This window comes from Apodemus sylvaticus, chromosome 3, assembly GCF_947179515.1.
Source record: "Apodemus sylvaticus chromosome 3, mApoSyl1.1, whole genome shotgun sequence".
In the NCBI taxonomy this organism is placed as follows: Eukaryota; Metazoa; Chordata; class Mammalia; order Rodentia; family Muridae; genus Apodemus; species Apodemus sylvaticus.
Window position 1 is genome coordinate 73939519 of NC_067474.1, and position 26219 is coordinate 73965737.

The 26219-nt window shown below is 45.5% G+C and overlaps 1 protein-coding gene across 2 annotated transcripts; it reads right to left on the minus strand.

Annotated features, from left to right (window-relative positions):
* Nucleotides 1-6020: 6020 nt before the first annotated feature.
* Nucleotides 6021-26097, minus strand: Wdr31 (WD repeat domain 31). Of its 2 annotated transcripts, none has more exons than XM_052175509.1 (11): nucleotides 26027-26097; nucleotides 23094-23190; nucleotides 16706-16848; nucleotides 16129-16258; nucleotides 15160-15234; nucleotides 13140-13284; nucleotides 12942-13042; nucleotides 11510-11577; nucleotides 10262-10403; nucleotides 8508-8670; nucleotides 6021-6632 (listed from the first exon to the last, which is right to left on the minus strand). In XM_052175509.1, the coding sequence occupies exons 3-11, from the start codon at nucleotides 16819-16821 to the stop codon at nucleotides 6472-6474; spliced, it is 1101 nt and encodes a 366-aa protein (XP_052031469.1). In that variant the 5' UTR covers nucleotides 16822-16848; nucleotides 23094-23190; nucleotides 26027-26097; the 3' UTR covers nucleotides 6021-6471. The 2 variants fall into 2 exon arrangements, with proteins under 2 accessions (XP_052031469.1, XP_052031468.1); XM_052175508.1 differs by having other exon boundaries at nucleotides 6023-6632; nucleotides 16129-16261.
* Nucleotides 26098-26219: the final 122 nt, after the last annotated feature.

Below are 26219 nucleotides of genomic sequence, written 5' to 3' on the forward strand. Positions count from 1 at the left end.
CACCTTAAAAAACAAACAGAGGTCTTGTTTTAGATTAGTCTTTCCATACTATCATACTATCCCATTCGGTCAGTCTTTTCACTGTAAAAGCTATGTCTTAAAAAAAAGAGGGGGCTGGAGAGATGGCTCAGTGATTGCAAGCACTGACTGCTCTTCCAGAGGTCCTGAGTTCAATTCCCAGCACCCACATGGTGGATCACATCCATCTGTAATGGGATTTGATGCCCTCTTCTGGTGTGTCTGTAGAGAGCTACAGTGTATTCATAAATAAAATAAATAAATCTTTAAAAAAAAGAAATGAAGGAAGGAAAGAAGAAAGAAAGAGAGAAAGGAAGGAAGGGAGGGGGGAGAAAGGAAGGAAAGGAAAGGAAAAGAAAGGAAAGGAAAGGAAAGGAAAGGAAAGGAAAAAGGAAAGGAAAGGAAAGGAAAGGAAAGGAAAGGAAAGGAAAGGAAAGGAAAGGAAAGGAAAGGAAAGGAAAGGAAAGGTGGCAAATTAAAGAAAGAAAACTGTCAGCCAGGCAATGGCGGCACACACCTGACCCCAGCACTCGGAGAGCAAAGGCAGGTGAATCTGAGTTTGAGGCCAGCTTGCTCCACAGAGTGAGTTCCAGGATGGTCAGGGCTTCACAGAGAAACTCTGCCTAAACAAAACAAACAACAAAACAAAACAACAAAACCAAAAAACAACAACAAAAAAAGAAAATATGTATTTGATGACCTGCACATAAAATAGGATGCAGAAATGCCAGCCATATTATTACCTCCAGAGGAAGCCAGGTGGATGGCAGGCAGAGAGGACAGTGAGAATTCTCATGACACAACTCTCTGCACTCTTGTGAATATGTGACTATACCATCTATTTCAAAATTAAGTTTACAAAATAAACTGATATCCCAATCGCAAAACAAGTGAGGGCAGAAGCCAGCAGTGAATTCGCCTTCACACTCAACACCCAGATATATGACTACAGTCAACATATTTTAAAGAGTTTTATTTTAGCTTTGTGGGACAGAGTCTGTCTACATAGTCCCAGCTGTCCTGGAGCTCACTATATAGACCAGCCTCAAACTATAGAGATCTACCTGTAGTTAAAGAGATTAAAGGCACGCATCAAACCCAGCAGATTTTATTTTTTTAGTGTGTGTGTGTGTGTGTGTAAGTGGCCTTATGTGCACTTGAGCGCAGATGCTCATAGAGCAGAAGAGAACATCAGGTTCCAGATGGAAGTTCCAGGCAGTTGTGAGCTGCCTGAAGTGGGTGCCGGGATCTGAACCTGGGTCTTTTAGATGAGCAGCAAGACTGCCCTGTCTCCTAGCTGACCCATGTCTCCAGCCCCGCTAGCAGTGCTTGCTCTTTCCTCCATGCCTTCATCTGTATACAGATTTGTGGATTTATTTTCTCCACAGTGGAGTGTCACTGTGTGCGGTGGTGTCCCATTGTCTGTTTCTCACTGAGGGTAAAGCATGGACAACATTCCGCATGACCTCATTTTAAACAGCTGCATGCATTTTAGTCACAAAAGTCAGCCAGTTGCTGTAAGGTGATTTCCAGATGGCATGGGATGGGGGTGGGGCAGCACCGGACTGCAGAGCCAGGTGGTTCCAGTCTCCACCACCCAAGGCTGGGCTTTCCAATCGTCTCCGTGCAGGACTTAGAACCAGCAGGTTGCTGTGTGGAAGAATTAACATAGGGAAGAAATTGGGTGTTCTGTGTGTAATGTTTAGACTTAGTGCTACTTATTCCCATAGGCACAAACACTTCCTACCTGTCCCCAGCCTCTTCAGCCTTCACTTGCAACCATCAAAAGCCAAGGGCCATGCCAGGAAAAACCACTCTAAGACCCTAGCTCCTGCCCAGACCTACCACATGCCATTGGACCTTGGACATGCTGTTCTGCTGTAGAATGGAGATGCTAATCTCCGTGCCATCTACCTCGGAGATATTTTCTTAGAAGATGCAAATGAGGCTGTGGCTGAGAGCGTGTGGGCACTGTCTCCACACCGGGCTCTGTTATGAGTTCTGACCTCTTAACTGGAGGTATTAGAGACAAAAGTAGATGGCCAAGCCAGCTGGCCCAGCCTCTTTCTATTTTTGGCTCCTGGAGCTCACTCCGGTGGAGCAGTCTCCAGCATCAGCACTTTTATTTCTATAATGGAGGGCTGTAAAGTTCAAAAGCACCAAGGGTGGCCAAAGGTGAACAGCGAGAACTCTGACTCTTCCTGCATACTTGCCCGAGAGCAGTGCGGCACAAATTCTTTGCGGAAGTGTCTGGCAGTCTCTACTAAAGCTGGTTGCGTAAGTTACAATAGTCGGGCACTTGTTCTAGAATGAGCGCAGATACCTGCATCTGTTCACCAAAGGACCTGTTATGAGAAGGTTCTAGGAGCCATGTCATGAGTCCCACACGAGAAAATACCCAAGTATCAAGTCCATGCACAGATCAGTCTCTCCATGCAATGGGGACGGCGGTCAACTACATGTGACCACTACGTCTATGTCGCAAGCACGCTTAGCAAGTGCAGCCTAACCAATACGTGCTTGACCCACGTCTCTCCCAGCATCACAAACTGCTCAGAAGGCCGTCTTAAAGCAAGAGTGATTTGCTATTACTCATGAATCGTGGGCTGGCTGCGAGTTCAGGTACCAGGCTGTGCTGAGCTGAGGTTGGCTGGGCTTGGAGGCCCACTGTGACGTCATTCATGACCTCATCCCTGCAGTGCAGACTGCCCTCCTTGAAGCCTGGACCACCTTCTTTCCCTGTCAATGCAGAAGTCTGTGAAGATGAAGGCAGTGCTGCAGAGCTGGACCCATGTTCTCATGGAAACTCCCAGTGATGTTCCCATTTCCCAAGTGGGAAAGCTGAGGCCTGGAGACAGGCAGCACTCTGCCCATAGTCACAAACAGAAGGGGAGGGGCTGGGATTTTACTCTGGGTCTGCCTGACTTCGGGAACTCAGCAACCCACTGGTTCTCAGTCTTGCACACATCTGCACTCAAGCGAGTTTTTTTTTTTTTCAATTTATGAAAACTCAGAGCTTTAAGCTTGGACATTTGAAATTTTTCATATGGGTTCTAAACCTAGTAAAATAATTATATAGTAGATTAAAGAGGCTCATTTCTCTTCCAGCAACAGTGCAGCCAGGCAGGCTGGCCAAGTAGCTCAACTCAAGATAACTCAGGGCCTTGGCTTCCTTCTGTCTTGCAACCCCGTCAGCCTGGCCTGTTCTGAGCTGCTGAAGCAGTTACCCAATGCCTCCCTCCACTAGTGGGGAGAGCCCAAGGGCGCGTCCTGGACACACACGTTCACAGTTCTTTCAAGCTACTTGGGTAACAGTAACAGATCATCCCAATGCTATTCCATGACATGCCTGGCTGGAATGTAGGATTAGCTGGCAACCCATGACAAGCTCTGCCAACCTTGGGGAGGCACTAACAATCTCCCCGCCCCCTTTCTGGCATGAGGCAGGGCAGGTCTCGAGCTTACTATGCAGGCAAGGGTGACCTTGAACTCCTCATCCTCCTGCCGGGACACAGGCACAGTCGGCTCTTGAGCTTAATGATGAAACAGTTAATAATTGTCTTCAAAAGGCCACTCAGAAACAGCCACAGCCCTTCTCAGTGCCGAGATTACTCTCCAAGTAACATGAGCTCTGTTTGCTGAGGACCCCAAGACTACGCAGGGATCATTATAATCACCACCCGTTTTCCTTAGTTTATATTTACTAATCATACATGTTAATAAATATAGAGATGTGATTAAACTTTAAATATGTAATTGACAAGATTGTAAAGGCTTACAAGGAAAAAAACTGTCTGGAAAACTCCTTTATATGAATGTAGAGGGCAGCTCAAAAATGAAGATGACGTCCGCAGCCAGAATCTTGAACACTAAGATTATCCTACTTAAGGCCTAAAATAAATTTTTTTCTTTCTCCTTTTTTTTCAAGACAGGGTTTCTTTCTCTGTGCAGCCCTCACTGGCCTGGAACTCACTTTGTACACTAGGCTATCCTTGATCTCAGAGATCTGCCTTTCTGAATGCTGCTGAATGCACCACTGCCTGACTCTAACATAACTTTTTGTTTTGTTTGAGAGTTCTTCCACGTAGCCCTGGCTATCCTGGAATTCCTTTGTAGACCAGGCTAACTTTTAGAAGGCTCCAGAGACTTGAGCACATGCCCGTCTTTCTGCTTCTCAGGCAGAGAAGTAACCCTGGCCTGGTGTACACGGCTGAGCTCAGGAAGGAGTGGGCTTGGTGCAGAGCCCTCCAACTTACCAGAGGGGCCCCGCCCTGCCTAGTCCTTTATTTACTTTACTGACTGTCCCCTTCTACAAGAAACCACCAGCTGCAGCACTGCATGCGTCCAGCACAAGCTAGGAATCTTGTTGCCCAAAGAGACCAGTCTATGGCCTCAGATTTCCCTGGAGCCAGAAGTTAATGCAGGGCTAGGGGACAGCTCAGAGGCAGAGTTCCTGGCCTGCAGAAACAACCTCCTGAATTCAACCTCCAGAACTAGATTAATAATTAGTCTCAAAAATAAATAAGCAATGTTATAGTCTATAAGTGTCTAAAACAACAAAGGCAAAGGCTTCAGAGGAAGGCTTCCCAGCCTCAAGTCAGCCAGACCAGATACGAATCTCAGCTCTTCCCCTTCCTATGTGGACAAAATAATGCATGCCTCTGGGCCTTGTCTTTCCCATCTGTGGAATGGGAACATCACTGGGACTTTTAGGGAGAATCTTCTTAGCCCTCTGTAGGTGTCCGATGGATGAGTAGCTTCCTCTTGCACTACTCCTTTGCCCTCCCAGAGCTCAAAGATCCATGCATGAGGGAACTTTATGGCTGAAAGGTTAGAAAACAGGTCTGACAACAGATAAAGGGATGGTAAATGTTTACTGTGGAAGGCCATTCAGTTCACACAAGAGAGTGATTCCCCTGCATGCTGTTTGCTGTAGTTCCAGCTTGCCCTCAGGAACAGCCCTGTGAGGGAAGTTTGGCCATGCCTGCCATATTACCTGTGAGGAAGCCAAGATTTGATAATGTTCCCAAGGTTAGCTCCATGTAAGGTCACGTAGGCCAGACTCTGCAGCTCCCCTGCCCCTCACCCCCCACCACCCCCAAGAACATGCTTTCCTGATCCTGGAGACGGCAGGAGGGAGAGGAAGTGGGAGCAGCCCCTGGACAGACAGGAGCAGCAGCCAAGCACGCTGTCATTCTCGGCTTCACTGTCAGTCAGGCTTCCCTGGCCTCATCTTAGGACTTGTCTAAAGGCAAGCGCGCCATTTCCTTTAAGGAAAATGGGCTTCTGAGCTCCCGGCCGAGGACTGACCCGTGGCAGCCACCGGATGATCTAAGCGCCTTGACCTCTCCTTGCTGAGGGTGCTCAGAGGTCAGGCATGGTGGCCTCCATCCTTCTGTGTCCTGCAGTCTGTGTAGCAGGTGGCTCCTGTGCCTCTGGCCATCCCCAGGAGGTGGGGGGCAGAGAGGATGCATGGTGTGTAGTGGTTTTTATATAAATAAAAATATTCAAATGATAAGTGCATATTTCTTAGCCTAGTCTCTGACTCCTCTGTTTTTGGTACGTGGAGCAGGCTATGACTCCTGTGATGTGGAGCAGTGTGCTGTGCCTTTTGCGTGTCCCCTGGGCAGCACTGCCTCGGGAAGGGAGGTGGCAGATGGTAGGAAGTCCCTGCCTTCTACTCCTACTCAGGACAGAGCCAGGGCCTTTGCTCTCTCGCTCTAAGTGACCTTGGGGACTGAGCCTAATCTCATGGTCTCCCATCCGCTGTCTCTATGGAGTGTCACTATCCTTACCCAGCGTGATGTGTCTTGAAACATTTCTCCTTTATGGAGACATGAAGAATGTCATAAACCCAGGCCGTTTTCACTCTCAAGGATGCCTGCCTGCCTGCCACTCAATGATTCCAAGTCAATAAATACATTTCTCACTAAAAATTGTACTTGGGTTTGCCTCATGTTTGTTTGTTTGTTTCTTTGTTTGTTTCTAATTTTTATTTTTTGTTTTTGCACAGGGCTTCTCTGTGTAGCCCTGGCTGTCCTGGAACTCACTCTGTAGATCAGAGAATCCCCCTGCCTCTGCTTCCTGAGTGCTGGGATTAAAGCCTTGCTCTACCACGCCCAGTGACTAGTCCTTGTTTTGAAACCTCATTTTTCCTAAGAATGCTGGCTCACACCTATAATCCCAACAGTCAGGAGACTGAGACAGGAGAATTGGGAGGTGAAGGCCAGCCTGGCTATGTGCTGAATTATTGGCCAGCCTGGACTACAGAGTGAGACTTGTACAAATACCCTGATTTTTTGAATCATCTAACAATGATATGTCTTCTAAGTAAAATTAAGAAAAGAACACCAAATCTAACTCCCCTCCCCCACAAGATCATGTGGAAAAACACAAAGCTACACAGAAAAGAGGGGCCATGGTTTGATATTATCCAATCAATATCTCTTGGTTTCAGAAGGCTGCCACTTCCTGCAGTTCCAGTCCTCGGCTGTGGTCCACTCTGAGTAAGTGAACTCCTCTGTAGAAACTGGCGCATAGCAAGGAGGTGACGTCACCAACAGCCAGTGAGGTCAGGGGTCCAGATCCATCCAGAGACAAGGTGAAAAGGCAGGCTGTGGAAGGAAGGAGAAGTGGCATGTGCTCGCTGATGGAAGCGTGCTGGGAAAACGCCTCATGAGGCAGTTCTGCACCGCTGTAAGCATCAAGGATGCTTATGCACATGCAGACAGCACAGCCTGCGACTGCCTGTCTAAACTATTGGATGTATCTGTCAACCATTGGATGGACTCCGTTGTGCATTGAAATATCATATGAAGCCGGGCTGTGATGGTGCACGCCTGTAATCCCAGCACTCTGGGAGGCAGAGGCAGGCGGATTTCTGAGTTCGAGGCCAGTCTGGTCTACAGAGTGAGTTCCTGGACAGCCAGGGCTACACAGAGAAACTCTGCTCGAAAAAAACCAAATCCAAAAAACCAAAAAAAAAAAAAAAAAAAAGGAAAGAAAGAAATATCATACGAAATGTGGAGCTGTCTGAGCCCTGTAAGCCACAAGGGTTCTGCCTCTCCTCGGGGTACACTGCACCTCACTGGGAAGACCCAGGGTCCCCTCCATGACCTCACCTCCAGAACTAACAGGATGTAGACACCCAGGCAGTATTTCAGACAACTGAGGCCATATTTAAAAGGGGTATGAAAGAAGACAGGCTAAGTCGGGGGCAGACAGACCGGGACACTAATCTGAGGCTGCCAGCTCTCTTCAAGGAGGAGAGGATGCAATGGAGGCAAGTGGCCTCTGCTTTTTTTGTTGTGTTTTCGAGACAGGGTTTCTCTGTGCAGTCTTGGCTATCCTGGAACTCACTCTGTAGACCAGGCTGGCCTCAAACTCACAGAGATCCACCTGCCTCTGCCTTCCAAGTGCTGGAATTAAAGGCTGGAATTTATTTTTAACTGGTCCAGCTTCCCACCATCTGCATCTCTGAGGCAACTTTTTTAGGAATGTGGCAGGGCAGCCGCGCTGCCTGTTCAGATGAATGCCTCCCAGCCTTGCTCCCCATGCTGAGTCTTGTGGCCACTTCATCTGAAACATCCCCTCCCGCAGAGGTTACACTGGGGCAGGTGAGGGTACGGCAGGCCTGTCTTCTCCATAGAAGGTTGGCTTTATGGCCATAGCTGTTTATAGAGGATTAGACACGCTACCTCTTTTCTCTGGTAGGGCAATTATCTCTCCCTGAGGGGAAGTGAGTTTCTGGAGAGTGAGAAGATTTTGAAAAACTCTAAAACAGCACTGTTTTTATCTCTAGCCAAATCCTGTCAGGATTAAAGTGGTGCTGGGAAATCAGACTTCTAGAAGAAAATCCAACACTTGCTCACAGCGCTTGTCCATGTCCATGGTATAGATTCCCTACCAGGACTGGATTCTATGCTACCAAGAGTTTAAACCATGGCTCACAAAGTTCCCAGGTATCTACCATTTGACCTCTGTGGCTCTGCACACGCAAGCCTCTGGGAAGCTATGGCCCACAAGACCCAGCTTTCTTTGGTGCTGAGGGGCCTTGACCTACTGTGACCTCAGAGTCCCAACAGGGGGAGCCTTTCCCAGTCCATTCTTACTTTATCACAGTCCCAACAACAGCAGAGGTTCTAACTGTATCCTTGAAATAAGAACTAAAAAATAGCATTCTTCTTTCCCCTCTTTCCAGACATTCTGAGTATCACAAGTTCAAATCTGATGAGGAACCGCAGGTGGAAAGAACGTAAGAGTCAAACATGCTCGCTCGAGAGTCTCAGGAATAACTTTGTACATCATGGTATGAGGGAAACATGAAGCTGGCTTATAGCCAGAGCTTGAAGAGAAAGATGTGGGCACTGTGGTGTCTCGCCTCTTGACCACAAGGGGACTGTAAAATGCAGGACACCGGTGGCTTAGCATATGGTGAGCAATGCAGGCTACACTCAGCTCCTGAGCAGCGCCGAGAGCAGACTGCTTACCTCCAGTATCCTGGTTCCAAATCTTCACCTTGGAGTCATGTGCGGAAGTAGCAATCACAGGCATCGAGGCCGTAGACTTCGGTAGAAAGACACAGGATGCAACTGTCTGGAAATGCCCCTTATACTCACACATTCTGTCTCTCGTCTGTCTTAGGTCCCACAACTGCAAAGTAATGACACAAGCCAGCTCATACACACAGACAACACTCACGTGTCACCAATATCTACCCTCCCATTCCCCATGACCCACTCTCACGGAGTCAGAAAGTCAGTCCACCATACCCAACCACCCATCCATCCAGCAGCTATTGCAGCACTATGTCTCAACAGCACTAGCTATGGCTGTGGGGACCCCACAGTAAGGGACACCTTCTTCATGTGTGCACACATTCTGACATGATGCTTAATGCTTCTGACAAAGGAAGTGACACCTCCATCGGTCCCCACTGTACTGACACATATCACACCATATCTATAAGGAACCATTCAGAGACAAGAGAAAACTGAACAGTGTCTAAAACAATAGGGGCCCAGGAGACCCTGCCATCCACCAGCTGGATAAGAATGTTACATGCAAAGTTTGCAAGCCCTAATCTGTCCCTTCTAAGAACATGCCCTGAGTAGGAGACTCCTATAGTGAGAATACTGGAATTTGGTGTTCTTTAAAAGGCACAGAAATATTCTAAGAATATGTTTTCCTTTTAATCCCAGGTGTGGGATATGGGGCTGCTTCACAGCTGCTAGGATTTGCCACATGCTCCAGCAAAGACATGGTTTTGCCAAGTGCAGACAGTTTCTGTGAATATGTGGCATTTGATGTTCTGGGAACTTTTCCGAGGGTGTATAAATTCTCGGGCCCCTGTCAGGGTGAGTGATTTTGTTCATACAGGGGCATTGGTTACAGTTCATTAGTAGCCATGCTCAGAAGATACTAGATTCACAGATCTCTTCTCTCTCTCTCTCTCTCTCTCTCTCTCTCTCTCTCTCTCTCTCTCTCTCTCTCTCTCTCTCTCCATCCTTCTTTCTTCCCTATCTAGGGGTGAAACCAGGAAGATAAAGGGTAGGAAAAAGAACACACAGAGTAGCTAAGCCCAGCTACAGATTCTAACTTGCCATGTCTCCATTCCCTTGACTGACAAATAGACATTAAAACAGCACCGAACTGCTGCATGGCACTCTAGCCTTGTCTTGGGAATCAAATAAAACCATGATTGCTTAGCTCGAAGCCTGGCATGACACACATGCTGATAACTCAGAAATACAACTCTTATTTGGAAACCAGATAATCTTTTAACTGATAACTTGCAGTTATGAATCCAGACACTTTGGAGGGTCCTGAAGAGCATATCCTGAAGTTACTGCAAGGGAGGTGTACATCTGGATACGGGTGAGGTGGACCCTTGACCAGCTGTGAAGCACCACGGTTCCCCTAATGAGCTGGGCTCTCCTTAGCATGGCCTCTTACTCAAAGGCCACACATCTGTCTCTTCAGGCTCCTCTAGGAGCAAGGACACCAGCAGGCTGCTCTCTTTAGCCCTTCTCTATCCTGACTTCCATTCTGTTCTCTTGTCTATTATCAATTCAAACAGATCCAGGTTAATAAATGTTTCTCAAAGGAAGCCACTGGAGGTGACTGACAGATGCATTTGAAGCAGGTCAGCGCTGTTGCAGATCCTGTCTGTGCAGCCCAGTGAGGGGAGTGAGACCAGAGCAGCCTGCTCATCAGAGAACAGACCCCTGGCCCAGGCTCTCACCGTGGCTTCACAGCCTTCGCCCCCAAAGCCACTACTGCAGGAGACACACGTATGCCCATCCACGCTGACTTCACAGTGGGTCTGGATGTGCTGCTTTGTGGGAAACACGTGAGCCATCTGAAGCCCCCGACTGTCCCATAATCTGAAAGGAATTAGAAGCAGACTGTGACTTTGTAGTAAACAGGACTGTGACGTCCCACTAACAGGAAAAGCCTGACTGTTTGCAGCCAGTCAGAATAGAATGTCACAACCTAACAGTCTCTAAAGCCGACAGGAAGGAACCAAACCAAGGCCAGCTTGAGTCTTTCTGCCTTGTAATCAAGTCATATGGACTATTCAAAGGGCTGCATTTATGGGACTGAAGCCGCCAGGCTTGGCAACAGGTGCCTTTATCTGCTGAGCCTTCTCACCATCTTTTCTTGGAGACTTTAGAACACACATCTTTTTCATTGGTTTTCTGAGACAGGGTTTCCCTGTGTAGCCCACCCTGCCTGTCCTGGGACTCAATCTGTACATTAAGCTGGGCTGGAACTCAGACCACCCCAGCTATAACACGTCTTAATTATACAAGTTAACTTGGTCCTTTAGGACAGTTTTCAATAGATAAGCGGCTATTTTTGTGTCTATAACTGAAAATTGTTTAAAAGATACATTGTTGCTGTTTTGAAGCAGGTCTTCCTATGCAGTCCAGGCTGTAATACTTGGCCTCTCAAGTGCTGAGACTGCAGTCCAGGTCCCCACCACGGAAGGGTTCTGTGTTCCCTTGTGTGTCATTCCTCCCATTTCATGGAAGTCTCCTCTGAGAGCCACAGTTCTGAGCCATGCTCCCCAGAGTGTGACCCACCAACTATCTGACTTCCCTGACTAGACTCTAATCCTTCTTACCAAGGGCGACCCTGCGTGAGGGCTAAGTGCCTGGAAACCCAGGAACCCCTCAGGGGTTGACAGAGCCAGGCTGCCTGACAGGGTGCTTATACAGGTGAGGCTGATGCTGATCTGGTCACACACTGGGAACGATCAAGGTTAACTGCTCCAAACCGCTCAGCAGAACCTTAGCCTGACCTGATCTTGTGCACTCACTGTGTTTCCACAAGCTACAGGTCAGAGAGTCCCCAGGGGCAGTGGAGTAAAGGACAAGAGAGACTGAGGAAGGGCACAGCAGCACGGAGAGCAGAATGGAGACAGTCATGTAAGCATGGGAGCCACAGACCTTCACCAGAAACACCTCCACAGCGGCCAGTAGCCCACCTGATGGTCTTATCCTCCGACGTCTGGACTATGTATGGCTCTCTTGGGACCCAGCACAGGTGTGTGACCTGGAGAAAACAGTCATTAGCAGGTCTCCACAGCAGGTCGCTCCTCTGCTGTAATCCATTAGCTGGCTAAGCTCATCTCCTCTCAGGGATCCTGAGCTAGAAGCCTGGGTTAGCAGGGTCATTGTCCCACAACCCTCAGTCAATCCTTCTCCACCTGGGCTCAGGGGCAGGTACCAGTAGGCCGCCTTCTGGTTAGCCTTGGAGACTTGAACCAAAGCTGGCAATGGTGATCAGGTGGCAACCAGAAGAGCACCCTGTGCTAAGTGGGGACTCCTGAACTCTTCTTTAACACCTTGGGGGCTCAGAAGAGTAACAGTAGTCCTGGCCTGCAGCCTGTCTGAACAGATGAAAGACTTTCAAAACAACCCAGGGTAACAGATTTTTCCTTTTCTCAGTACCGTATCCTCACAAATGTGGAGGACATTAGGCAAGCACATCTACCATCTGCAGCTGACTTCAAAACTAGGATAGTAGATGACTAAACTCTGAGGAGCAACTGCCACCTGTCACGAACAATGACGGGTGTTTTACGATATACTTCATCTCAGTTAATCACCCAAAGGATCTTCCCTAGTGACATAACTCCCCATTCTATAAATGGAGATACCTAGAATCTAAGCTGAAATAGCACAACTAAGAGGTGATAGATTTGTGGTTTGAGGGCAGAGCTGGGAGTGTAGGTTAGAGGCTCGGTGTTTGCTTACCATGTGCAAGGTTCAGGATCCAACCCCCAGCATGGGAAAAGAAAAGCTCCCCTCCAACCACCCCACCCCCACGTTTGGAAGCCAGGTGTGACAGAGTGCAAAGTCTAAAGAGGTTAGCTGCCACAGAGTGAATTACACCAAATAAAGGACACACTAATTTGTGTATGAGGGGTAGCCATCTTGTATCACACTGTACACAAGAGTTGTAAACACTATGTCCTATGTACTTCTATTCCTAGCAGTGTCTGTAGCACTAAAATTATGCTAAAAGTATGCTTTGAAGGGGCAGCGGTTAAGAGCACTGACTGCTCTTCTAGAGGTCCTGAGTTCAATTCCCAGCACCCACATGGTGGCTTACAACCATCTGTAATGGGATCCAATGCCCTCTTCTGGTGTGTCTGAAGACAACTACAGTGTACTCATATACATAAAATAAAAAAATAATTCTTCATAAATAAAATGTGGAGGGCACAAACTTCCCTATCTTTAAAAAAACAAGTGTGCCTTGAAGAACTGCCTGAGGACTCCGCTCTCCTTTACCACCCCCCTTTTCTCCCAGCTACCACCTCTCGACTGAACCCACGCTGTATAACACCACACACACTTTCCCATGAGCACGCCCCTCACCCATGCCCCTCTCCACCAAGTCTGAATTGGTACCAGGTTCCTGGAGACAGACGCTCTCTCCACACACTGTCCAGTACCCACGTCCCACAGAAGCAGGCTATTGTCCCGAGAGCCAGTGCACAGCTGGGATGAGTCTTCAAAACAAGGGGAGAAGTCACAGTAGCGTAAGCTGGGATGTGGACAGGGTTCTGGGAATGCACCAGGTGCTGGCAGAGGTCAGCCACACTTTACCTGGGCTCACAGCCAAGCCAGTGACCACCATGGCATGGCCAGACAACTGCTGCCTGGGCTGGGAGGAGCCCTGCAGGTCCCACATCAGGACTGTCTTGTCTCGAGAGGCGCTGAAGAACTGGTTTGACTTGGGAATACAGGCTATCTGCTCAGAGAACAAATGAGAACAGAGATAGCTCAAGGGTACATGCAAGACAGGACTTCAGAGTAGAAGATGGCTGCGTATGCTCCTCCACATACACATTTTTAATTTTTCTTATTTCTCTCTCTCTCTCTCTCTCTCTCTCTCTCTCTCTCTCTCTCTCTCTCTCTGTGTGTGTGTGTGTGTGTGTGTATGTGTGTGTGTGTGTGTATGCACCACAGAAATGATTACTTTAACCATTTCAAGTGTACTGCTCAGTGGCAGCAAGTGTACTCACATTGGTGTACAAACTTCCACAATCTCCCCTTGTAGAACTTTCATCACCCCCAATTTTCCCCTCCATTTTCCCCTCCAGCCCCCCACCCCCTCACCCCCAACCCTGCTCAGCACTCTTGCCGTGTCGTGTGGGGAACCCTTTTGTCTAGCCTCTAACGCTTGCCCTTGCTGTCTATCAGAGCATTACCTTCTCTCCTCGGCCAGGGCTTCTCCATGCTAGGCTTTACTGAGCTGTGTACCCAACCCCAGAATTTCCTTCCTTTAAAACAGTTTTAAATTACTTTATCATTACTATTTTATGTGTATGGGTGCAGTGTCTTCACTACACATGCGTCTGAGCACCACTTTAGAGCCTAGTGACCTCAGAGGCCCAAATTTGAGTTACAGATGGTTGTAAGCATTATGTGGGTGCTGGGAATAGAACCTGGTTCTTCTGGAGGACCAGGCAGTGCTCTTAACTGCAGAGCCTTCTCTTAAGTCCCTAAACTGTGGAGCAGAGACTAAAGGAAAGGCCATCCAGAGACTGCCCCACCTGGGGATCCATCCCATATACAATCACCAAACCCAGAGACTACTGTGCATGTCAACAAGAGCTTGCTGACAGGAACCTGATATAGCTGTCTCCTGTAGGGCTCTGCCATTACCTGATAAATACAAAGGTGGGTGCTCTCAGCCAACCACTGGACTGAACACATGGAGGAGCTAGAGAAAGGACCCAAGGAGCTGAAGGAACTTGCAGCACCATAGGAGGAACAACAATATGAACCAACCAGAATTCTCAGAGCTCCCAAGGACTAAGCCACCAACCAAAAAGAACACATGGAGGGACCCATGTCTTCAGCTGTATATGTAGCAGAGGATGGCCTTGTTGGACATCAAAGGGAGGAGAGGTCCGTGGTTCTGAGAAGGCTCGATGCCCCAGTATAGGGAAATGCCAGGACAGGGAATCAGAGTGGTTAGGATGGTGATCTGATGGGATAGGGGAGTTTTGGAGGGGAAATGAGGAAAGGGGATAACATTTGAAATGTAAATAAAGAAAATATCTTTTAAAAAAAGACTTAATAAGTTGGGCGTGGTGGTGCACACCTTTAATCTCCACACTCAGAAGACAAACGCAGGGAGAATGTGAGTTCAAGGCCAGCCTGGTCTACAGACTGAGTTCCAGGACAGCCAGAGCTGCACAGTGAAAACTTGTCTCAAAAACCCAAAAAGAAAAGAGACTTAATAGACATCTCTCAAAAAGTTGTAATGCTTCAGACACTCCAGAAAGTTTCTATTTTAGTTTCCTTATTTATAGCCTTCAATTCTTTCTTTAAAAAAAGAAAATTATTAGTTCAGTCAGTTTAAGCCTTTATAACAAAATACTAAAGACTAGATGATGGCTTATATGCTCTGCTGAATGTGTAAATGTTTCTACCACATCTCTGCCGGCTATCGGCATTCATTCCATGTCTGAAATTATTTGCTTTGCTCTCCTTGGCTTCAAAGCAAGCCTTTGCCGTTCTCCTTTGGACTACACAGACAAGTCCTCTAATATCTGTAGCTGATGTTATTTCCTTCTTTGCTCCCCAGTTCCCTTCCGAGCGAGCATTTGACAGTTACCTTCGTGATTTCCCGCTCGTGTCCTGTGAACCTTTTCACCACCTGTCCGGTTTTCCAATTATAGGCCACAGCAGTCTGCAGAGAAGTGGGATTACAGGAGTTACTGCAACACTGGCTCCTAAGCAGGATTAGAATTTCCTCGCTTAGTGCAGTTCATTGCTACAGAGAAAGGAGCAGGTGCTGTGGCCCCATTCTCTGTGACAATAGACCTGCGAGTTCCCCAGATTACAAAACAAAGTGGATAGTCCTTGCCCTGCCTAACTCTCAGCTGTGAGAAAGGGTCACATAAATACAATTTCTTAGATCTAAAATAATACAGACATTAAGATAAGACATTGCCACTTAAATATTGATCCTCAAGTGTATTCTCATTTGAAGTAATGATATCTAAAATAAATGTATCTTATAAAGGTGAAATAGTTTGCAAGTAAAATTTGACAACTCTGAAAGCCTATTGGAAATAAGGAACATTATTAGTGTTATTTCCATTAGGAAGAATCAGTAGTGTATTGCTCCTAGTGTAAGGACAGAAAGCTGAGTGCTGACAAGAGGACAGACCAAAGTATAAAGGGTCAGTGCTTAACTGTGAACTTTGTAAAACAAAACATAAAGCAGCTAGAATATTATTTTTGTTGGCTCCAGGGTCTGAGTGTCACTGTTAAGAACGAGGTGGGTGGAACAGTAACACCCCGTTTATAAGAGCCTGTAGGAGGCCTGTCGTAAGGTAAGGTCCTCACTGAGTCCTTATGACTGTCTTAGGGCATGGCTGTTGTTCTGTATCCATGTGATGGACTAGCAAAGCAAGGCTCATAAATGTAAAGACTCGCCACTGTACTAGGCAGTGGCAGAGCCGGGCTTAAGCTCCAGCCTTTGAACTGTGAGCCCTGTTGTGATGCAGTTAGTGTTAGACACTCATAACATCTTCCCTTTCCTGCAGTGAGCTGCGGGGGGAAGCACTGGGAACCTCACCTTGTCTTTTCCTCCAGAGATACAAAGGTCTGAGTTCAGAGTAGCAACCACAGAGACGGTATCCACGTGAGCAGGGATGTATTCTTGGGAAGCTTTAGTCTGGACTCTCTCTTCTATAATTCCATCAGGTCTGCTACAGAAAGGATGGGAAATGAGGTCCACTGGAATGGACAGGGAAGAAGGAGGCAAAAGAATGTGGCAGTAATATCAATTCAGACCAGGGTGAGCAGGAAGGAGACCCTTGGTTTGTTTGGAAAATGCCCAGAAATAAATGACATTATTTATTTGGGAATCACCCAGAATAACTGAGTTATTGAAATCTGATGAGGGGGAATCCTGGGGCCAGAAGTGTCTGCTCTTGTTAGAAATGACTCCAAAAGACACAGGGCCCCTGGGTGTGCACTGCAGGTGTAGATAGTGAGGGGCCATTTGCCTGGGTTCACCTCCCCAGCCTGGGATTATATCTAAAATGTACACCAAACAGGGTGTGCAGGAGAGCTTACCAGTACTCCCCTCCTTTCTTTAGCAGAGCATGTTAAAGGGGCATGCTAAAACTGGGGACCCCCGCCCCGAATACCTGTATAAGTAAGTGCTGTGTCTGAGTTTGCTCTGCAGTTTCCCCATCGCAGCCCAGAGCCTACAGAACACCTTCTGAGGAAGAGCTGGTTTCAGACGGCAGTCAAGTAACAACATCCCTCACAGGCGCTGAGGGGGTGTTCCCTGTGGAGTGGGAGAGGGCACACACTGAATTTCAATTGGTCTAACATTAGTGATTTGATTAGACTAATTCCTTCCTTCCTTCCTTCCTTCCTTCCTTCCTTCCTTCCTTCCTTCCTTCCTTCCTTCCTTCCTTCCTTCCTTCCTTTCTTCCTTTTTTCCTTCCTTCCTTCCTTCCTTCCTTCCTTCCTTCCTTCCTTCCTTCCTTCCTTCCTTCCTTCCTTCCTTCCTTCCTTCCTTCCTCCCTTCCTTCCTGTGTGAGGTGCATTTCTTTTTAGAAAAGAGACCATGTGCATTTGACTTTTTTCCTTCTTCTGCTTCATCTTCTTTGGCCTGGGACTGCAGCTGTCAATAGAGGTTCAACAGATAAGTCAAAAACCAGTGTTTAAAAATACTAAGAATAGATAATAAATAAGGCACCAGGGAGCTGGACAGGTCTACAGCCTTCTGTTCACCGCCCACCAGGAGAGAGCGATCTCCCAGCAGCGCTTTCACTTCTGGACGCAGAGTTGAGGTCTCTACCTTCTGTCTAGAGGGGAACAGCTAGGGGCACACAGGGCCTAAGATCAGTGGAGCAGCTGGGACAGAGGTCTTCAGTATGCCATTTGCACCAGGGAGCCAGGTGGCTCCACAGCCTTCTGTGTACAGACCTTGCCAGAAGAGATTTGGTCTCCTAGGAATACAGACACAGGCTTACAGGCCCATAGGAGGGACAAGCTCCAGCCAGAGACAGCAAAACCAACTAACACCAGAGATAACCAGATGGCGAAAGGCAAGTGCAAGAACCCTACCAACAGAAACCAAGGCTACTTGGCAACATCAGAACCCAGTTCTCCCACCACAGCAAATCCCAGATACCCCAACACACCAGAAAAGCAAGAGTTAGATTTAAAATCCTATCTCATGATGCTGATAGAGGGCTTCAAGAAGGACTTAAATAACTTCCTTAAATAAATACAGGAGATCATGGGTCAACAGGTAAAAGCCCTTAAAGAGGAAACACAAAAATCCCTTAAAGAAATACAGGAGAATATGGGTCAACAGGCAGAAGCCCTTAAAAGAGGAAAGATAAAAATCCCTTAAAGAAATACAGGAAAACCCAATCAAGTGAAGGAACTGAACAAAACCATCCAGGATTTAAAAGTGGAAGTAGAAACAATAAAGAAATCACAAAGTGAGACATCTCTGGAGACAGAAAACCTTGGAAAAAAATCAGGAGTCATAGATGTAGGCATCAACAACAGAATACAAGAATACAAGAGATGGAAGAAAGAATCTCAGATGCTGAAGATACCATAGAAAACATTGACTCAACAGTCAAAGAAAATGCAAAATGCATAAAGCTTGTAACCCCAACATCCAGGAAATCCAGGACACAATGAGAAGACCAAACCTAAGGATTATAGGTATAGAAGAGAATGAAGATTTCCAACTTAAAGGGCCAGTAAATATCTTCAATAAAATTATAGAAGAAAACTTCCCTAACCTAAAGAAAGAGATACCTGTGAACATACAAGAAGCCTTCAGAACTCCAAACAGACTGGACCAGAACAGAAAGTCCTCCCAGCACATAATAATCAAAACACCAAATTCACTAAACAAAGAAAGAATATTAAAAGCAGTAAGGGAAAGGGGGCAAGTAACTTATAAAGGCAGACCTATCAGAATCACACCAGACTTCTCACCAGAGACGATGAAAGCTAGAAGATCCTGGGCAAACCTCATGCAGACTCTAAGAGAACACAAATGCCAGCCCAGGTTTCTATACCCAGCAAAACTCTCAATTACCATAGATGGAGAAACCAAGATATTCCATGATAAAACCAAATTTACACAATATCTTCCCACAAATCCAGCCCTACAAAGGATAATAGATGGAAAACACCAATACAAGGAGGGAAACTACACCCTAGATAAAGCAAAAATCTTCTTCCAATAAACCCCAAAGAGGATAACCACACAAACATAAAAATAACATCAAAAATAACAGGAAGCAACAATCACTATTCCTTAATATCTCCTAACATCAATGGACTCGATTCTCCAATAAAAAGACATAGACTCACAGAAACATTTTTCATGTAAATCTTCAATTTTATGAGAAAATGTTTGTAATTCCTCTTTCAATTAATTTAGTAATTTTTTATGTCTACCATTTTATCTGCATTATTTTTCATGATAATCTTCAATTTAACCTAATTTTTCTTTATATTTCTTCTATTTTATCAGAAATGTTTTCCATGTAAGTCTCTGATTTTAATCACAAAATGTTTTGAATTCCAACTTCAATTAATTTAGAAAGGATTTTTTTATGTCTACCATTTTACCTGTATAATTTGCCATGAAATAGACTATTTTAACGTGTTTTTCCTATACATTTCTTGAATTTTATCAGAAATATTTTCCATGTAAATCTTCAGTTTTACCTGAAAATGTTTATAACTCCACTTTCAATGAACTTAGAATTATTTTTATGCCTTCCATTTTATCTGTATAATTTTCCATGATAATCTTCAATTTTAACACGTTTTTCTATATATTTCTTCAATTTTATCAGAAATATTTTCCATGTAAATCTTCAACTTTATCAGAAAATGTTTATAATTCCACTTTCAATCAACTTAGTAATACTTTTATCCCTACCATTATTATACCCATATACAATTGTCCATGATAATCTTTAATTTTAACATGTTTTTCTACATTTTCTACAATTTTATCAGAAATATTTTCCATGTAAATCTTCAATTCTATCATAGAATGTTTCTACTTCCTTTTTCAATTAATTTACCAATGTTTTTTGCTCTTTTGTTTTTCCGAGACAGGGTTTCTCTGTGTATCCCTGGCTGTCCTGGAACACACTCTGTAGACCAGGCTGGCCTCGAACTCAGAAATCCTCCTGCTTCTGCCTCCCAAGTACTGGGATTAAAGGCATGCGCCACCACTGCCCGGCTTTAGCAATGTTTTTTATGTCTACCACTTTACTCTTTAATTTTCCATGAAAATTGTCAATTTTAACATGTTTTTCTATATATCTCTTCTATTTTATCAGAAATATTTTCCATGTAAATCTTTAATTTTATCATAAAATGCCTTTACTTCCGTTTTTTATAAAAGAACATGCTTTTCCAAAAACAAACAAACAAAAAAAAACTAATAATAGCCAGGCATGCTTGGAGGCAGAGACAGATGGATCGCTGAGTTCAAAGTCAGCCTGGTCTACAGAGTTCTGGGACAGGAAGGGCTACACAGATAAACCCTGCCTTGAGAAAAAAAATACTAAGAATTACTTTATATGTGCATGTTTGTACATATGCATTCATGTGTGCGGATATATGTGCATGTATGGGGGGCGGGCTAGAGTGTGACAACCCAACCGTAAGCATCTTTCCTCAGGAGCTATATATTTTGTTTTTTGAGACAGGGTCTCTTCCTGAGACTTGGGGCTAATTAGCCTAGCTGGCTGGACAGTGAGCCAGAGATCGGCTTGTGTCCGCCCCCCAGTGCTGGGATTACACGCAAGGGCCCCATACCCAGCTTTTTACATAGGTGCTACAGATGTTTCTACTCGGTCCTCAAGTTTCTGTGTCAAGCACTTACCAACTGAGCTACTTGCCCAGCCTAGCAATTGTTTTTAACTGATTTAAACAATTTTGCTCTTATGAACCAGCTAAAAAGATACAAAGTTTTTTTCTAAAAATATTAAACTCAGGTCTAGATATGTGCTTCAGTGGTAGAAAAGAGAGCTTGTCTAGTGTACACAACAAGGCTGAGTTTGATCCCCAGTAACACACACACACACGTACGTCCACACACAAAGGAAAAAACCAAACAAAACTCCAGTTCCAAGAAATCTGATACTTGCTTCTGACCTCTGTAGGTACTAGGCATGCACATGGTACATATACATATACACAAAACATTTATACACAAGAATAATAAGTCTTTAAAGAAATAAAGACAGGTCTTAAAACAAATGTTGGTACACACATGCTCACCAGGCATTGCTTGCAGCAGCCAAGACATGAAAAAATTTCATCAAACAAGGCATAATGGTGAAGAAGAGGAGGAGGAAGAAGAGAGAGAGAGAAGGAAGAAAGGGATACAGAAACAAAATGTGGCCTACCCATCTACTAAACAGTCATTAATATGGCTGAAACTGGGACCCACCATGCTAAGCAAAAAAGGCTAGACACACTAAGCTATATGATACATGACCCCACTCACATGAAATACCCAGTTTGAAAATCTACAGTGACAGTAAGGAGCTTGGTTAGTGGCTGCCAGGAGCTGAGCAGAGGTGGAGAAGGGGGGTGTAGCAGACTGCTTACTAAAGACAAAGTTAACTTTGGGGGTGATAAATGTAACTAAATGTGGGTGACTGCAACACGATACCATTTATGCATAAAATGTCATGCATGGTAAATTTTATGTTAAATGTGCTCTACCATAAAAAATTAAGTACTATGGGCATATAGGTGAAAATAAAATATAATATGTATTAGCAAGCTTTCTTTTGCAATTAAAAAGTCATTATTATTGTCTCTGTGTATATACACACATGTACACATGCACCATGGACAAGTACAGAGGTCAGAGGACAACTTTGTGAGATCACTTCTTCCTTCCTTCCTGGGTTCTGGGGATTGAACTCAGGTTCCCAGGTTCAGGCAGCAAGGGTCAAGCCGACCTGCGGAGCCATCACACTAATCTTAGAAAGTCTTCTTAAAAGAGAAGAGCCTCAGTTATTCTAAGAGCTACAACCTTCCTAACTTGCCATTAGCAATTTCTTTGCATTACTTCCCTAATGTAGCACACCAACATCAAGAGGTTATTATGTGCCGGGCGGTGGTGGCGCACGCCTGTAATCCCAGCACTCTGGGAGGCAGAAGCAGGAGGATTTCTGAGTTCGAGGCCAGCCTGGTCTACCGAGTGAGTCCAGGACAGCCAGGGCTACACAGAGAAACCCTGTCTCGAAAAAAACCAAATCCAAAAAAAAGAGATTATTATGTTACAAAAATAAGATGCTAGGGATGACAGCTGTAATGAGATCACGGAGCCATCAGTTCTCAAAGCAAGGACACTAGCAGCCATTCTGAGTCTCTCAGGGAGTCCTACGGCTTCCCTTCACCTCCATCTCAGTGCAAGGTCTGCTTCTTTCTATACGTTTTACTGTGGTATACCAATGGCAGACAGAATGAAAACGTAGGTATGAGAATCCAACTGTCGTGTCCTAGCTGAAGAGCTGAAGGAAGTAAGAGCGGTGGGGAGAGGGGCCAGTCCTTGTTTCCCCCGGTTTCTGCTTAAAGTGGTTCTGGAAGATTCCTGTTCATAGACCCACCAGCGGAGCTCCAGGAAGAGCTGCCCCCAGAGAGAAGCGCAACTGAAAGCCGCCAGGTACCTGCTCTTGTTCACCCCTCCACTGAAAACAGAGATTCCCAGAGAATTCTACCCTAGTGTTTGAGGAAATACATGAGCTGGCATCCTGGAAAGAGACAAACCGCTCAGAGACACAATGCAGAGCCGACAACAGAGGGTGTGCCCTAGGGTTCTGGGCTCTGCCTCAGCTTCTTCCCGGCTCACTGTGTCCTTGAGTGGCGCCCCCCTGCCTCAGCCTCCCTACCTAGGGCAGCAGCACAATACTAAAGGACCTTGACATGACCAGGACATTACGGGTTCAGTAGGACTTTTTAAAGACAGATTTATTTATTTTATGTATCTGAGTGCTCTATTTGCATGTACACCGTCATGCCAGAAGAGGGCATCAGATTCCATTACAGATGCTTGTGAGCCACCATGTGGTTGCTGAGGATTGAACACAGGACCTCTAGAAGAGCAGACAGTGCTCTTAACCAATGAGCTATCTCTCTAGCCCCAAGATCTTTTGTGTTTTAAACCCCAAATGGCTAACATAGTATGACAAAAATATTTGTTGCAAACTCCTGAAGCTGCAGTCTCTTCTAATTCAAACATTCTAGGATGCTCTGTGATAGGCCACATGAGGACTAAAAAGAGAAATTCTAGGACAGCATGCAGAAAATCTGAGATATGTACTGTTTATAGACTGCAGAAGTGCAGAGCTGCCCATCTGCCAGCGTAACCCATGCCATCAAACTGCAAACAGATCTAGGGCTGTAGATCTAGGTCACTGGAAACCACAGGGGTTGTAAATGTATTCAAAACCAATTGGATTCTTAGTAGGTGTCTTCACGGGGGAGTTGAAGGAAGGGTAACCTGGCTTTACTTACCCCCAAAGCAACCAGGGCTTCTTGGTGAACTGCTGTACTTGATGATCTGTAGTTCATTCAGTCTTTGGAAACAAATCAGACAGCCACTTCCTAATCTCTGTAATTAATGAAAGGACGATTAAGTTAATCTCCCCTCTATCTAAGCATATGTTTGCACCAGAGAGATTTAAATAGGAGCCTTGTTTAATTGAAAAGATTATTAATGTAGTTTTTCCTTGTTAAGAAATAGCACACATTGCAGCCCTGTAGGAAGAACAATAATATGTACCAACCAGTACCCCCAGAGCTTCCAGGGACTAAACCACTAGCCAAAGAGTACACATGGAGGGACCCACAGCTCCAGCTGCATATGTAGCAGAAGATGACCATTTCAGACATCAATGAGAGGAGAAGCCATTGGTCCTTTGAAGTTAGTGCCTGAAGATAGACAGCATATATAGATGGATTTATGAGCATGGAGGGTGTTAGCAAGTCATTGAGTCTCCTAACTGGAGTGACAGATCAAAATCAGGCTAAAAATTAAGTTATACACTAAGGTAGTCTAAATTGTTTGTTTGTTTGTTTTTTCCAGACAGGGTTTCTCTGTATAGTCCTGGCTGTCCCAGAACTCACTCTGTAGACCAGGCAGGCTTCAAACTCAGAAATCCATCTCCCTCTGCCTCCCAAGTACTGGGATTAAAGGCATGCACCACCACTGCCCAGCCTACATTTTTGAAAACAAAAAATATATGTACTTGGTGGGCAATATTTATTATATGTAGATTAACCTATGGTTTATACCATAAACATAACAACAGACTTGAGAAGAAGGAAAATGTCTTGCTCATATCTGTATCTGTACTCCAGCCTGGTCTGGTGGAATGGACTCGTAGTTATCTGCTGAATGAGAGAGCAGCATACTAAATTAAGAGTAAGATTAGCCAGAAGCTCTTTAAAGGGTACAACATAACATCCTCTGGGCCGGGCAGTGGTGGCGTATGCCTGTAACCCCAGCACTCTGGGAGGCAGAGGCAGGCAGATTTCTGAGTTCGAGGGCAGCCTGGTCTACAGAGTGAGTTCCAGGACAGCCGGGGCTGTACAGAGAAACCCTGTCTCCAAAAAACCAAATCCAAAAAACCAAAATAAATAAATAAATAAATAAAAAGAACATAACACCCTCTGGTTTTTTTACTGTTTTTTGGGACAAAATCTTTTTCTGTATAGCCCAAGCTGGCCTCCAAGTCAAAATCCACCTGCCTCACAGACTCATGTGACCAGACCTCAAAATAATGGTCTTTTTTAAAAAAAAGATTTATTTATTTATTGTATGTAAGTACACTGTAGCTGTCTTCAGACACCCCAGAAAAGAGCATCAGATCTCATTATGGATGGCTGTAAGCCACCATGTGGTTTCTGGGATTTGAACTCAGGACCTTCGAAAGAGCAGTCAGGGCTCTTAACAACTGAGCCATCTCTCCAGCCCAATAATGGTATTTTTAAACTGCCTAACAAGATCATCCAAAAAATATCTCTGAAGGCACATCGTCCTGCTTCAACCCACAAAGGCTGGAAGGGCTTGGAGAGGCCTTAAAGGCCATTATGGCTCCGGGTACCCTGTGGGTTTCTTGGGGAAGCAGGTCTACATTTGAAACCCAGACCTGTCTCTGTGTGAATCTACTTTCCAAAGGCCGACAGGTCACATTAAATAGAGTTCAGAAAATTCTCTTTCAATTATGTAGTAGAAAAATCCTTTATAGCTTTTGATACAGCTGAGAGCCATAGAATTAACTTGCTGTCACAGGGACAGGACTGAGTGAGCTGAATCGTGTTTCCCTAGACTTTCCTGATCCTGTATGTGGAGACAACCCTCCCTCCAACACACACACAAAGATTCAAAACAAAAACAAAAACAGTAAAAAACCTCTCACATGACCCTAGTGACTTGAGATGTCTTATATAAATATTTGGAGTCTGACATAGGGGTACCTTAATCCAAATATCGAAGAAGACGTGCCGTTGTAAAATTTACTACTTAACAAGGTAGTGAGACGCCCCTGTACCACGTTACCTAAACATGAACCACGAAATACTGAGCAAGTTCCCGGTGACTTGTTATATAAAAGAACTATTCTCACTCAGGGTTTTTTTCTGAGAATGTTCCCACTAGGCCTGTCTCTTCTTGCAATATATTCTTTTTAATAAATCTTCTATGTTTATTCTGGCCTAGTAAGTACGATTACTGAGACTTTTATCATGGCACTATTTGTGTAAGTGATTTTTTTTTTTTTTTTTTTTTGAGACAGGGTTTCACTGTGTAGCCCTGGCTGTCATGGACCTCACTCATTCTGTAGACCAAGCAGGCTGACCTCAGAGAGCTCAGAGATCTGTCTGCCTCTACCTCCTGAGTGCTGGGATTAAAGGTATGCATCACCACTGCCCAACTGGTATAAGTGATTTTTTTTTTAAATCCACGCTGTCTTCCCAAATCTTTCACATGTGTAGCTAACCTATACTGAGATCAAGACATCTACAAACTACACGCAGAAGCTTATAGGTGGACTGGTTTGACTGTGATGATAATGTAAAGGAAAAGGTTCCGACGGTAAGAGGATTTATTGACACCCAGTCTCACTGAGAGTCTGTGCTAGATCAGAACTCCCAAGGTTGAGGACCATCAGTGTGCAGTTCTTTGTTGTTCAGTTTGTTTTCTTTCTGTCCCTTCAGATTATAAATGTTCCTTCTCCAGTCCATTATTTGACCTGCTAAATCTTACTTTTGATGTGCTCGTGCCCGGGGAGGATTATGACAAGATGGAAGCAGGTGACACAAGGTCCAACACATACCCTCCCGGACCTCCTCCTCGCTTCGGGTGGGTGGGTGGCTACCGCCGGGGACAGCGCGAGGACTCCCACCTCCCGGATGCTCCCCTCTCCCACCTCGGGCTCCATACCCACCGGCGGGCTGGTACCGAGGCCCGCGAGCACGGGTAGCTGGCATCCGCAGCTTCCACAGATTCCCGCGCCTCCGCCCCTAGCAACCAGGCGCGCGTCGCTAGGATGGGAGTTCCACCTAAACACTCCGGGTATCCATGGCAGCCTCGGAACTCAGGTTCCACATGCCGGAAGTCCCTCAGGAGCCGAGCCGAGA